This window comes from Channa argus, chromosome 2 (assembly GCF_033026475.1).
Source record: "Channa argus isolate prfri chromosome 2, Channa argus male v1.0, whole genome shotgun sequence".
NCBI lineage: Eukaryota > Metazoa > Chordata > Actinopteri > Anabantiformes > Channidae > Channa > Channa argus.
The window spans coordinates 21,281,996-21,295,363 of record NC_090198.1 but is presented as its reverse complement, the minus strand read 5'-3'; the positions used below and the strand labels follow the sequence as shown (position 1 = coordinate 21,295,363).

Here is a 13,368-nt window from a genome sequence, read left to right as displayed (position 1 = left end):
CAGCAGTAGAAGTAGTCTGGTGTAAATGCATGCATCTGCATGTACAGCTTATCTTGTAATTTACATTTTTCTTACAGGATGTGTTACTTGAAACATCGTTTGAATGCAATATTACACATTAAGGAAGCCAGCAGATCATAGCCAAGCATCCAATAACATTGCACAAACAAAATCAAACTTTAGGTTCCTGTTGGTTTATTTGAAACTGTGTCGACATGCTTAATACTTCATAAACTATTCACAAAAATCTGTCATAATCATTCTGTCACAAAATCTGTCACAATCATTCTGATTTTGCTTTGCAGCCAACAAAGAAGGCTCCATCGTTCCCCAGCTTTGTCGATGGTAAGCTAATCTGTCTGCACACCTGTTTGGTGATGAAATCAAAATATTGTAATTGCATGGAACAATTCCAAATATTGTTTTTCCTTCCGTTTGTCCCTCAAAGGCCTGATATTCAGTCTTTCCAGTGCTCTTTTACTAACTTTGGGCAGATGCTAAGCCTAATAAAAAGTGAGGGGCTGGGTTGCCTGTCAGCTCCTTCAGATCATGGCAGCACATCGCAACACATCATGTCCCTGAGTGGGTGTCTGAGAGTCCACATCTACATATCACAGACGCAGATTAATCTCATCCCAGCCTCCAACTAGCACAGCACCTTCATCAGCTCACAGCCAGCAGCCATCTCACTGCTCGGTCTCACCAAGCCTGATATCACCATCTCTCTATCTCAGTGTTTGGCTCTAATTTTGTTGAGCGCAGTGATTACAATACCGTCTCCACTGCACACACAACCCTTTCAATCTAACTGCTCTCTGTCCTTCGTTGTGTCTCATTAATCACCATCTTTTCTGCCTGTGCCTTGCCCAGTCCCAGGACCCTGTGAGCCGGAAGACCTAATTGATGGAATTATCTTTGCTGCTAATTACCTGGGCTCCACTCAGCTGCTGTCTGAGAGGAACCCATCCAAGAACATACGCATGATGCAAGCCCAGGAGGCTGTCAGCAGGGTCAAGGTACTTAAATGCACACGCCCCCACACCCAGCCCCACTGACTCACACATGCAAACACACGTACAGACTCTGCTCAGAAAGCCCCAGGAACTAAAAACACGGTTTTTCCACTAAAAATCTTTGAAGGGCCTTATCAGCGGTAATGTTAAAGGATCACATCTAAAGATGTGTTCATTCTGTACAAAAGAGTTTGGAACACAAGCTGTAGGTCTGTTGAGGTTCCTGTTTCATCAGTGACAGTATCAAAAAAGGAGTTTTTGGATCTTCAGAAAGTACTTTTACCAAAGCTGGGACTCTCTGAGTGTCAGGCTAAATTTAGATTGTGCATCATGAGGTCTTCAATGGTTTCCTGTTTTCTGAAGAATTCTGTGCAATGGAAAAAAGCTATTTGAAAGTCTATTCCCTTCTAACTTCTTCTGGGCTTCTGAAAGTGGTTTTCAGATGTGTTTGTTCACACTGCAGAATACAGCATCGGATCAGTCCTGTTGCTGTTCCACTCAGCATAATGTTACAGTCAGCTTGTTGCTGCTTTACCTGCATTTGTAACACAAAATATACAGATGGTACGCAGGAAATACTGTATGTCCAAGGGCTTTACATGACTAATGCTGCATGTTTGATCACAAATTTCATGCAGCGTTTGAATACATTTCACACATTACGATACATATCTGGAACGGAAAATAAATATGAGTGAAATAGGCTTTCAGCATGTTTTCTTTTAATGCTACATCATTTGTTGTTAATAGTTATCATGAGGTATTTTTAGTTCAGGTCCACATTGCTGAGAATAAGAGAAATTGCTTGGACGAGTGCAGTTTGGTTTTATAGCAAAAGCATTATAGTCATATTGCCCATCAGTGGTAAAGAACTTGGCCCGATTGGACCTCAGGGCATTTATTTGACACAGCCTTTGGGATAATGGGAATGTTGGCATCTTCCCCTTATATTTCCCTTGTTGACACTCACTCCCTGCTGTTATCTAATATTGTTGTGATGATGATTGTCCAGTTCAGTTTCAGAGAAATAATGTGGATGGTACCAGTGCAGAGTAGAGGAGCTTGACTCATTATTTTTGATGAGGTTCATTGCTTTACTCATCACTGCCCCAAAGTGCTTGAGTGGATCTACAGTACTCAAACCTACACCCCCCACCCAGAAAAAAATGGCGGGGGCCATGATCTCAGGCCTTTACTCCCTAACTAATTGTGTGTTCTTAGCACATTGTGTTTGTTCAATAAATGAAGATTGTGAGTTTATTCCTTTATTTAGGGGACAGACTCAGATTGAGTGGAGTGGAATCTGCTTGCCGGCTGCAGCCTTTTTGTGTGAATTTTGCCTCTTTTACCCATGCTTGAGTGGGTATCAGGTCTACCCATAGTCCAAAGTCATGCATTTTAGGTTAGTTGGTGACTCTAAATTGCTCGTAGGTGGGAATGTCAGTGTGAATGATTGCCTGTCTGTGTTTGTCTCTCTGTGTTAGTCCTGAGATAGACTGGCAACCTGTCCAGGTTGCACTGTGCCTCTTGCCCAATGACAGCTGGGAGAGGAGGATAAGCAGTTACAGATGATGGATGGATGGACCCAGATGAGATTTTTAGGGCTTTTCATAATACTTTGATACTCCAACCACTATGCCCTATTTTTTTAATCTTACATGCTTCGATCAAGTGTAATTTCTTCAACTTTCAAATACAACCAGGGGTCCTCATGCAAAAATTAGCTTTACACATAACATTCCTCTTGTAAAACTCTAACAACTGGTCTCCTAACTACCAAGACATTTACAGTTGACAGTTGTTGTTACTACATAACACCCTCTCCCAAATTTTCGAGATGTGTTGCTGCCATCAAATTCAAAATGAGCTAATATTTTCCATTAAATGTTAAGTTTTCTCAGTTTCAACATCTGATATGTTGTTTATATACTAGTGTGAATAACATATAGGTTGATGAGATTTGCAAATCATTGCATTCTGTTTTATTTACGTTTTACACACTTAACTTTTTTGGAATTGGGATTATAAAATGGCTACTGATGCGTGCAAAGATTAATATTATAGAATAGACTTTAATGTCATTGCACAAAAGGGGGCATGACAAAATTGTTTGTCCATGCATTTTTTTATTTGTGCAAAAAATGAAAAGTAAAAATCTGTTATAACGGGCATAAAGCTGTGTAGAAAGTAATATCACTCTATATTACGGATGACAAAGTAGTATAAACATTCAACTAATCTCAAATGGCATCATTATGAAGGGTCCCAACCCAGTGAAAGCACACTCTGAAACAAAGAGTCACCGCGAAAATGATGAAGATGCAGAGTCTAAAATCCTTTTTGTCCATTTCAGTCTAAAAGCCTTTTTGTGCCAAGGAAGATGGTGTCATTTCACATTTGACCAATCTCCTTGGTTCTTCTCTCGCTCACCTTCTCTGTCATGCACAATTGCATTCCCCGCATAAAGTCCTCTCAAGATGAAACCATGGCAACAGTTCCTCACCTCTTAGCTCTTTCAACTGCTTGGAGCAAGTCCACTGAAGAAGGGTTTGTTCATTATCTGCTTGATTTGTGCCTCATCGGCAAATGAATAGCTGTTTTGCAAACCACATTTAATCTTTGACATTGAAATGGACACAGTCAGCTGCACATAAACCCAACCAGACAATTGGTTTCATGGAATCTTGCTTGTCTGTTTGTTTTGCCTTGATGTTCACTCTGTTTGATGTAATATTGATGCTTTTCCACCCCCAACTCACTCTTCCCTGCTGTCTGTCCCCACCTTGCTCAGCACCACCTCAGCAGAGCGGTAGATGTTGCTGAAAGCTTCAGATGTCTATCACGTATGAGCACTGATCACAGATCAGGAAATTTACAAAATTAAAGTCAACTCTTTCCTTTGAGCTGTTAGCTTAACACTTTTTTTTTTAACTTACACTGGTCTAAGCAGTTACAGCTTTGGCAAAGTAGCCTGGAAAAACAGCCAGTTTCACACTTGGAAATGTAATAAGGGTGCAGAGGTAAAGATAGTGTCCTCTGATCGACGGCAGATGGAGAGACGAGCAGTAGCTCAGGTCAAAGCCCTACAGAGCAGCATAGATTTGAATCTGAAGATTTCTAGTGCTTAGAGTACTCCAAAAGATTATTCATCTAAGCTAGACAACTCTACACCAAGAACACTATTACAGCAGAGCCAATCAAATGGCCTTTTATTTTTTAAAGAAAGGCCAAAGAACAACTTGCTCGGGGCTTTGTTCCTTTCCCTGCCTGTGAGTGTTGATTATTTTTTTCATAAAAGTGGTTTGTAGACTGTGACATGGACGTGGATTGTGTTAAAAGCAGTGCCTCTACACACAAGTGGGGTTGACTGTATTGTCTTTATAAGCTGTGATGATTTTAGAATCTGTCTTTTATTGGCAAATGTTTAACAAAACTGACACTTGAAATGTTAGGAAAAAATAAATGCCGTCCAAACACGCTCCCCATGGACGGTCTCAGTTGAGCCTTATATAGATGTCAAGAATGCAAGATCCATGTCAGTTCATGTCTGCATGCTTGTAACTTGCTGTTTAAAAAGAGAAATAGCAATTATTACTCTGTGTAATTGCTGTTTTGATTTGTATCTGATAACCAACAGGGCTGTGCAAATGCTATATTCATAAACACTTACGCATAGACACAATCACTCTCATGCACAAACACACACAGACGCTCACACACAAAACACACACACGTGCACACCTCTCTCTCTTTCTCCGTCTCTGCCACTGTGTCTGTTTCTGAGAGCAGCAATCGCACACCTGCTGTTTGGTTTGGGGCTTTACTGTCTTACCTTCATTTATTTACCTTCTTTATTTCCTCCTCCTCTTCCTCCTGTTTTTTGTGCTTCCGTATCCGCTGACCTTGTCCTGTCCCAACGCCTGCCTGCCCGCCCGCCCGCCTGCCAGAGGGTACAGAAGGCTGCCAAAATCAAGAAAAAGGCGGTGTGTAACAAATAGAGCAAAAACAAAAAACCCTTAAGCTATTCTTCCCTCCACTGTCCCCTTTTCATTTTATTTGTGCCTATGTCAGTCTGTGAATCCTCTCCCACCTGTGTCTCGCACATTTTCAAGTTTGTTTATAATTTGAACTAATTTTTGGTTATGCTTTGTTTTATGTCAGTGATTATGCATTTTGGCAGTGAGAGTCTTCCATTAGCCTAAAGGTGGTAGATTTTTTTTTAATTGTGGTCACACTAATACAATTATATATAATATATATACACCTGTAATATTTTAAAATATTGCCAGTTCAAATGTCTTAGTATCAGGTAACCTACAACAGACACATTAAAAAAGGACTTTTACTGACTGAATTTGTGATGTGAGGCGCAATAGAAGAGGCACAACTTCTGAAACCACATTAATCAATACAACTTTATTTATATAGCACCAGTTCACAACAGAGTCCTCTCAAGGCACTTTAAAGAATAAAGTCCTGTAAAGTGTCTTGAATAAAACTTGTCAGCAGCAAACTATGGGAGAAGCTTTTTCTAGGGTTTCTCTTAATACAGTGCCATTATCATACTGTTCACGTACATGTTTACATGTGTAATGACACAGAGTAAGGACAAAACACATTTGGGATACGAGTCACCCAAACTTCAATATGTCAGTTTTGTGTGATATATAAATAATTTTGCGTAATTAATCTCTTGAGTACAGGAAGTATTTTCAAGAACTATAAGCCATTGTCAGTCAATTTAATTTTTTCTTTAATGCTAAAGAAACAGACACATGGAGGATTTTCAACAAGTAAAGACAACTGACAGTTTCTTTACACTATGAATAAGTCAAGCACAACATAGTCAATATAATAAATATCAATCTCAGGGCCGAAGCCAAAAGAAATTGATTTTATTTAAGAGCAATAAAAAGCTTTACATAACCATTTGAAACACTCATGTTAACAGCTTGTGTACATACATTTCTGTTAGTAAGTTAGAGTATATACAGTAGATAGGGAAATGTGCATACTAATTTTTTAATCTTTTGTGCTATTAATGCAATGCAGCTAGGCCAGCTAAAACAGCAAATAATCTGTGCTCTAATTTTCAGTTTACATTGGCTTGTTTTCACTCTGGGGGTTCTGCGATACAGTTGAGAAAATGATAATCTGCATCAATTTAAGGCTTAATGTGACAAAAAATAATCAAACTGTTCCATACAAATAAATGAAATTGTAATTTGTGGGTGCGTAGATTTCTCTTGTTACTTCATGTAACTTGAAATCACAGTTTAGCTTTAGTGAAACACGTCAATGGTGCACATCAGATTGTAGTACAAAGAATTGCATCCTTCCAACAGTATCATTTTGAATCTCATTCCTTTTGTAATAACAACCAATATTGTTCCAAATTAAATCCCCAAGACAAGTTGGACTTTTGCAATCACAAATGCTCTGTGTACAAATATGCTAGCTGTGCCCACATCATAAATTCAGATTGAAAACTACAAGTTCATTGCATCTCTCAAAGAAAAGAGGCCCCTGGAAACTTGTAACTGTGAAATAAAAATAGAGAAAAGAAAGAGGGTCTCTGCCTAAACACAACATTTTTTAATTTAATAATTTTTAGGCACTTTTAGGAATATAAATGTAATTACAAATGAATGGTTCACCATTTATTACAAGAAATACACTCACTGGCCACTTCATTAGGTACACTTGTACTATTTAATCCAATCCAATACAGCAACTCTGCCATGAGTTTTTCTTTTACAATGATATAATTTCTCGGCTTTTAAGTTAAAACTGTCAAAAAGGTGATAATTCTACTATATGTTTATTATTGAGGTCTTAGTGGGGGGTGGAGGGCATTGAATCGAGAGGTGGTTATAAGGTTTTGGCCCCCTTGTTCATTTTAAATAGAGTGGCCAAAACAGTAGAACCATCTCTTAATCTAAAATACTGCAGTTTAATTATACAGTAACTTGCATTATTGTGTACAGGTACACCAAATGAGGTTGCCACTGAGTGCATTTTATTACAGCTGTGTGTTTCTGGTGCCTTATTTTAAAATGGCAGATCAGGTAATTTTAATTAAACTAAATAAAATCATTAGTCCAGAGCACACAGTGATTAGAGCAAAATGTGTACTGGCTTGTTCTGTTTTGGAGCTGTACTGTATTGCTTGTAATGGTGTAACAGCCAGCTGGTGCGGGTTTAGTATTAAGCTGTGTTTTGGTTCCCTGCCAGCTCGCCATCCTCGTGCCAGGACAGATGATATAAACTTAACCCCACTGCCAAATGCTTTCCTTATCTGCCTTTTTCACCTCACCTCCAGTCTCAACAACTCATTCCTCTATCTTAACCCTGAATTATACTTAACGCATTTGCTTTTTTCGATATCTAAACTAACACTTTCCTACATTTAACAGAGACCCTTCAGGCAGTTGTCAATCACTGTTTACTAAAATCAGTAGAGTTTTGCAAAGATTTTGAACGATCAAAGTCGAAGAGACGATCTGACCAACTCCTCCATATATATATGTTTTTTCCCAGAGTGCAGATGGAGACGCTCAAACCCTCACTGAGGTTGATCTGTTCATCTCTACCCAGAGGATCAAAGTCCTTAACGCAGATTCACAGGTGAGGACCAGCAAACAGTGTACTCAGTGTTTCTGTCCAAGGTATTCTGTTTTTTCCCACCTCGTTACCGTGACGGTACCTCCACCACCCGCCAAGCTACTCTAAGCTACAGATCAGAGAAGTGTTGTTTCATCGCTGTCGTAACTGCAGCTTAACCAGTGACACACATTGCTCCTCATTAACCCTCCACTGCTGATTGTTAGTTGTTTGATCAGAATTTCTCTTTACTGAGGATATTAGACTCTTTAAAAAATGCTGCACAATCATCTGTGTATGGAGGATGAGTCAGAGAGCGTGTACTGTGCAAGCTGTTTGACTGCAGCACAATCTGCCCTCTTTGCTTTTAGTGTACAAATGTTAGTATGAATATTAAAATATTGTAATTACCACACTTGTACTGAGTTGCTGTTAAATTGCTGTCAGCGTTATAATATGGACTATGTTTTCTTCAGTAATTTTACAGACATACCCAGTTAAAAAGTCAAAATACTTTTAAGTGTCAGAATTCTTCTTATTAAAGTTTTTTTTCTTTTTTAACAAAGTCTCTTTCCACTCTTGTAAAAGCTTTACAAAAGTTTACTTGCCTTGTAGCTCTACAGCCCACCGCTGTGTGAAGCACCATTATGAGTCTTCACAAGAGATGGAGCCTTTGATAGAAGCAGAAATGCTACTGGGAGATTTTTCAGTTCTTGAGATCATGAATAGAGCTTTGTGCTCACAGCAACAGTTAAATGTATATGTGATGGATGATTCATTTGCATTTTCTTTCTGTTTTAGCTGCTGTCTGAGCAGAGTGCCAGATTAGTGTGTGTGTGTGTGTGTGTGTGTGTGTGTGTGTGTGTGTGTGTGGGCTGCAGCCTGGCAGAAACTAACGTGCTGCAATGCAGTGTCTATCTTCCTCCTTTTTCCATCTGGTTGCCACTGGTCCTGGCACTCTTGAGAGAGATTCTGAGTAAAAAGCCTTCTATTTGCAACTAAAAGGCTCAATGCAGCTTGCATGTGGGTTCTGACATTGATACACAACAAAAACTACTCCAAGGGTGGGTTGGAACAACAACACCAATTAGGCTAACATCATAAAACCAAGAGAAACAGTTAATGAAGTGGCATTAACACAAGTGAAAATACCTTTAGCTGTAGGAGCTGAAATAAAACATGAACAAATAATTCCTTCAGCAAACCCACAGATTCACCTTTAAAGTAAATATCTTCTCTAAATTGCTGTTTCATAGTTGTGCTCAGAGCCAGTGTCTTATAAAATCTACATTATGACACAACAATTATTAGGCTGAGTGAACAAACAAGATTACAGTGTTCAATGGCCGTTTCATCAACGCAAACCCCTTCTGAGTTTTTGTGCACGTGTTCATTGTTTCTTGATAATCATGTGCTTAAGATCAAATTTACCAGGCGCTATTGGGCCATTATCACATTATACGAACTCCTTTGATGTCAAATGCTGTCATCAGAGTGTTTGTGTGAGAATGGGTAAATGGGAAGCAACATTGTAAACTGCTTTGAGTATCAATAAGGTATAAAGCTGCTGTATTAGTCCAGAACATTTGAGGTCTCTCCTTAATGGCTTCAGCATCCAGCATGTAGTTAGAACACATACTGTACAATCTAAACCTACACTTCATACAGTCTGATGCAGTTGCAGTTTTTGTGTGTGTGCGTGCACGTGTGTGTAGTTATTGAGTTCTCCAAGCACCATTTAATTTCACAGTTAAAAACAAAAATTAAAAACTAATCTGAATAATTCTTTATGGAAAAATGTGTCATATTTTTGTAACTGTATTTATCTTTAAAATATTGCACACATAATATTTTTTTTCCTTAGACATATGTTATTCTGGTCCACAGGAAACAATGATGGACAATGCACTTCGTACTATATCCTACATTGCTGATATTGGGAACATTGTGGTCCTGATGGCAAGACGCCGAATGCCACGTACAGCCTCACAGGACTGTATCGAAACCACACCTGGGGCACCCGAGGCAAAGAAGCAGTACAAGATGATATGCCATGTCTTTGAGTCTGAAGATGTAAGTACTTCATGTGTTGTCGAATTCTTAAAGCTGCTGTGTCTTTTACAAGAGGATTTAATTCCTCCCCTGGCTGGGAGCAAGTGGAACACATGTTACACATGACAGCTGCAACAGGAAGTCCCATTTTTACTTTTCTGTCATTGTTTGGAATATTAACCTAACGTACAATCCTCACAGTTTTTAGATTCTCAAAACATGTTTAGCTTCTGTGGAGTCATCTAAATAGGTGTTTTCCTCCATTTGGCTTTAAGAAAGCTGTTTAGCTTTTATGTTTTAAACACAAATATGGATAGAATATAGAATAGTCTGTGCAGTCTTAACTTGCGATTTATTCATTTTTACCACAGAGCTGTTGTTGAAGCAGGTTCAGTAAAACTTGGCAACATTAGCAGTGTGGCAGAGAGAAGTTGGCAACTGAATGTCTGCGCCAATCAGTTTAAAGGCTGGACTCCAATCTGTCCTCTTTCCTAATTTCGCTGCCAGGTTTTAAAGGCCGGCCAGTTATAACAGAAGAATTCAGCTGCTCATCCATCAACGTTAAACTGTTTCTGTTATCATAGCTCCACTGGATATGTAGTGGTTGCCGTGTTTGTTGATTTAGAGAATTTAACCATTACTGCAAATTTTACCATTTCATTAATTTGAAAAGTTGGAGAAAATACACCTTGTAGAAAGGTATACCCTCCCTACTCTTTTTCTATAATAGCTCTTACAGCCAAACTAAGTGTTATTTAAATTTTTTTGACTGTCACTTTTTTGCCAGTTTTAGCTTCGTTGGTAGCTAATGTCATTAATTTAGGGTGCAGGGTGCTTCAATGCAGCATATTCAGAGGTACTGTTCAGATGAGTTAAGTAAGGCTCAGACTTTAAAAGAGGAGCTCAAGTGCCACTTTATTAACACCCCATTAGATTAAAAAGGTTTTATTAGAAATTATTCCAAACTTGACATTTTGCTGTTTCTTTACTGCTGCCATTTCATTGGAAACAAACTGTTTCCAATTTACATATTCTTGGCAAACTCAGTGCCACTATTGTTTTGATGCAACTAGATGTTTTATTTCCCTTGATGTTTGTTTATATGCAAACATGTTTATGAAACATGTTTTTGTTTTGTTTTTTGTCTGCAGGCCCAACTTATTGCTCAGTCCATCGGCCAGGCATTTAGCGTAGCTTACCAGGAATTCCTTAGAGCCAATGGCATTAACCCCGAGGACCTGAGCCAGAAGGAGTACAGCGACATCATAAACACACAGGAGATGTACAATGATGATCTTATCCACTTCTCCAACTCTGAAAATTGCAAAGAGGTTGGTCTACAGTAAATTAAATAAACTGTACAAGCATAACACCTTGCGACTAAAGATAACATTTTAACATTTTGTCTCAACTTTTTTTGGTTTGTGTCAGAAACAAAAGAAATAAACACTGCGAGACTTAAGATGTTGGCCACAAAATGCATTCATGCTGCAGGGCCAGTAGAGAAACACACAAGTAAACAGAAACTAATTACACAGATTCAGAGGCAGGTGGTACAGTGAAACTGACTTGCAGCATTTCCTCCTTAGTTAACACTGTGCCCTTAAAGCATTACTAGAGGTTTTAAGAGCACTAGTGAAACAGTTTTAGGTGAATGAGCAGAGAGGCTGCAAGGGTATCACTGCTACTATACAGTACATTAGAGACACATGTCATTGGTAGTGATGGGGAAACTGGAATTTATTAACACACTAAAGCCTAACCAATAGTGTGGACAAAAATGAATGTACCAGTAGCATCTGCTGGCTGAAATAGGAATTGGAGAAGGTTTCAGTTTACAGTTTATAGCCCTGCCCCTTGTTTTTAAGCTCCCTCATTTTTGAGTTTCCCCTCATTTATAAAAGGTACTAACTGAAGTAGCTCCCTGAGAAATAGGATGAGCCTTCAAAACCCCCTATACATCATCAAAGCCTTACAAGACATACAAAGACACAAACTATGATACATTGTAAAAATTTAAACCACTTATGTTTACATTCAAATTGAGCTTTAACAATTAGTTAAACAGTTGTTTATTATGGAATATTAGAGATTTGAATAAGTTAATGGCCATTTAAGCCCCCTTTCATACAAAAACAAAAACATTTGTATTGTGCACTTATCACTACTGAATATAATATCCAGATTCATCCATAATAAACATAACTTTTTTATATCAGGGCTTGAATAGGATAGTTACAAATCATCCCCTCTCCAACTAGTTTCAAGTGTTAAAGTAAAGTTTATATTATAATAAACATTATCTATAAAACAGTTTTTGATCATCTGTCAATTTTAATAAACATGAAATGTTCAGACCGAGATGGGAAAACATTTCTGCCCTGTCTAGTCAGGGACATTAACTGATTAAATTATACACTTCTTGTAAATGCTAAATAGTTTGAGATAAAAAATAAAGTGAGGCATTTTCTATTGTTACACAACACTGTTTATACCATTATATTTCTCAGCCCCCACCCTCACAGCATGGGGCCTGTTAAACCACAGATTTTTGCTCTGATCCATGGAAGGAAGCTGGAACAAGGGAATTTTTTTTGACAGGTTTCAACGAGAAATCCTATAATTTTAACTCAAAAAAAGTGCTCTGTGCATTCTTCAGCAATTTGTAGCAGACTCACACACACTTTAGTACAGCAAACTCCTGAGGGGAAAAAAAAAGTCTGAAGCACACTGAGGGAAAAAACTATAGTTTCTTTTTTCTGAAGACAGTGGTGTTGAAAATATTCACCTCTTCAAACTGTTTTAGGCACAAATTAATCGGCACACTCCACTCATGATTTCAGTAATGGTAGCATGGTTTGTGTTTCCTCTTCCCTCTCCACAGCTGCAGCTAGAGAAAAGTAAAGGGGAGATCCTGGGTGTGGTGATTGTGGAGTCTGGCTGGGGCTCCATTCTGCCCACTGTTATCTTAGCCAACATGATGAACGGCGGGCCAGCAGCTCGCTCTGGCAAGCTCAGCATCGGAGACCAGATCATGTCCATCAACAACACCAGCCTAGTGGGGCTGCCACTCGCCACCTGTCAGGGAATCATTAAGGTACAGAGATGCTGCCTATGTGCACCTGTGTGTGGCCTGAAAGAGGCACCTGCAGCAACTGAAAATGGAAATGCACTTTATTAAGTAGGGTATGTGGTGGAGATAGAGAGGGGGCAGGTGGAAACTATTCAGGGAAGACAGGTGAGTTATGGATGAGACACAGAAATAAACTAATACAACTAGCTAGGGTCTTACTGTGAGGAAGTGGAGATGGGAGACAGCTAGGTATCGGAGACCAGGCAGAGGACAAAACGGGGCAACTAAAGGCGGTTGAAAATATCAGGTTAGGCAACACAAAAACAAAGTAACAAATGAACAGAAAGTAGCAACTAAAGTAACAAATTACCTGAATGAATTATGCAAGAGCCCAAGAGCAGAAAACATCCTTGTAGCGATTCACTAGAGACTAAAGCAAAATCCAAAGAAGTCAGTAGAATCCATAACAGAGAGATCAATCAGAGATGATAGTCTGAAATAAAAGTCTCTCACTGGACCCAGAGGCCAGAGAATAAAACAAAAGACAAGGCTCCAGGGGCAGGATGGGAACAAAATAACCAGGCAGGCAAGGAATCGGGAGGATGAGCACAACGCAGGCACAAACAG

At 39.0% G+C, this 13,368-nt stretch overlaps 1 protein-coding gene across 5 annotated transcripts in view; it reads left to right on the top strand.

Annotated features, from left to right (window-relative positions):
* apba2b (amyloid beta (A4) precursor protein-binding, family A, member 2b) overlaps positions 1–13,368 on the top strand; it is a 48,798-nt gene that overhangs the window by 31,579 nt on the left and 3,851 nt on the right. For 3 of the 5 annotated variants that reach the window (XM_067496345.1, XM_067496346.1, XM_067496348.1), the window contains 7 exons: positions 306–345; positions 871–1,016; positions 4,961–4,996; positions 7,554–7,640; positions 9,504–9,689; positions 10,820–10,999; positions 12,553–12,765. In XM_067496345.1, coding sequence (XP_067352446.1) covers positions 306–345; positions 871–1,016; positions 4,961–4,996; positions 7,554–7,640; positions 9,504–9,689; positions 10,820–10,999; positions 12,553–12,765 — 888 coding nt within the window. The remainder of the gene's footprint in view (positions 1–305; positions 346–870; positions 1,017–4,960; positions 4,997–7,553; positions 7,641–9,503; positions 9,690–10,819; positions 11,000–12,552; positions 12,766–13,368) is intronic. The other 2 variants (XM_067496349.1, XM_067496350.1) reach the window with 2 other exon arrangements.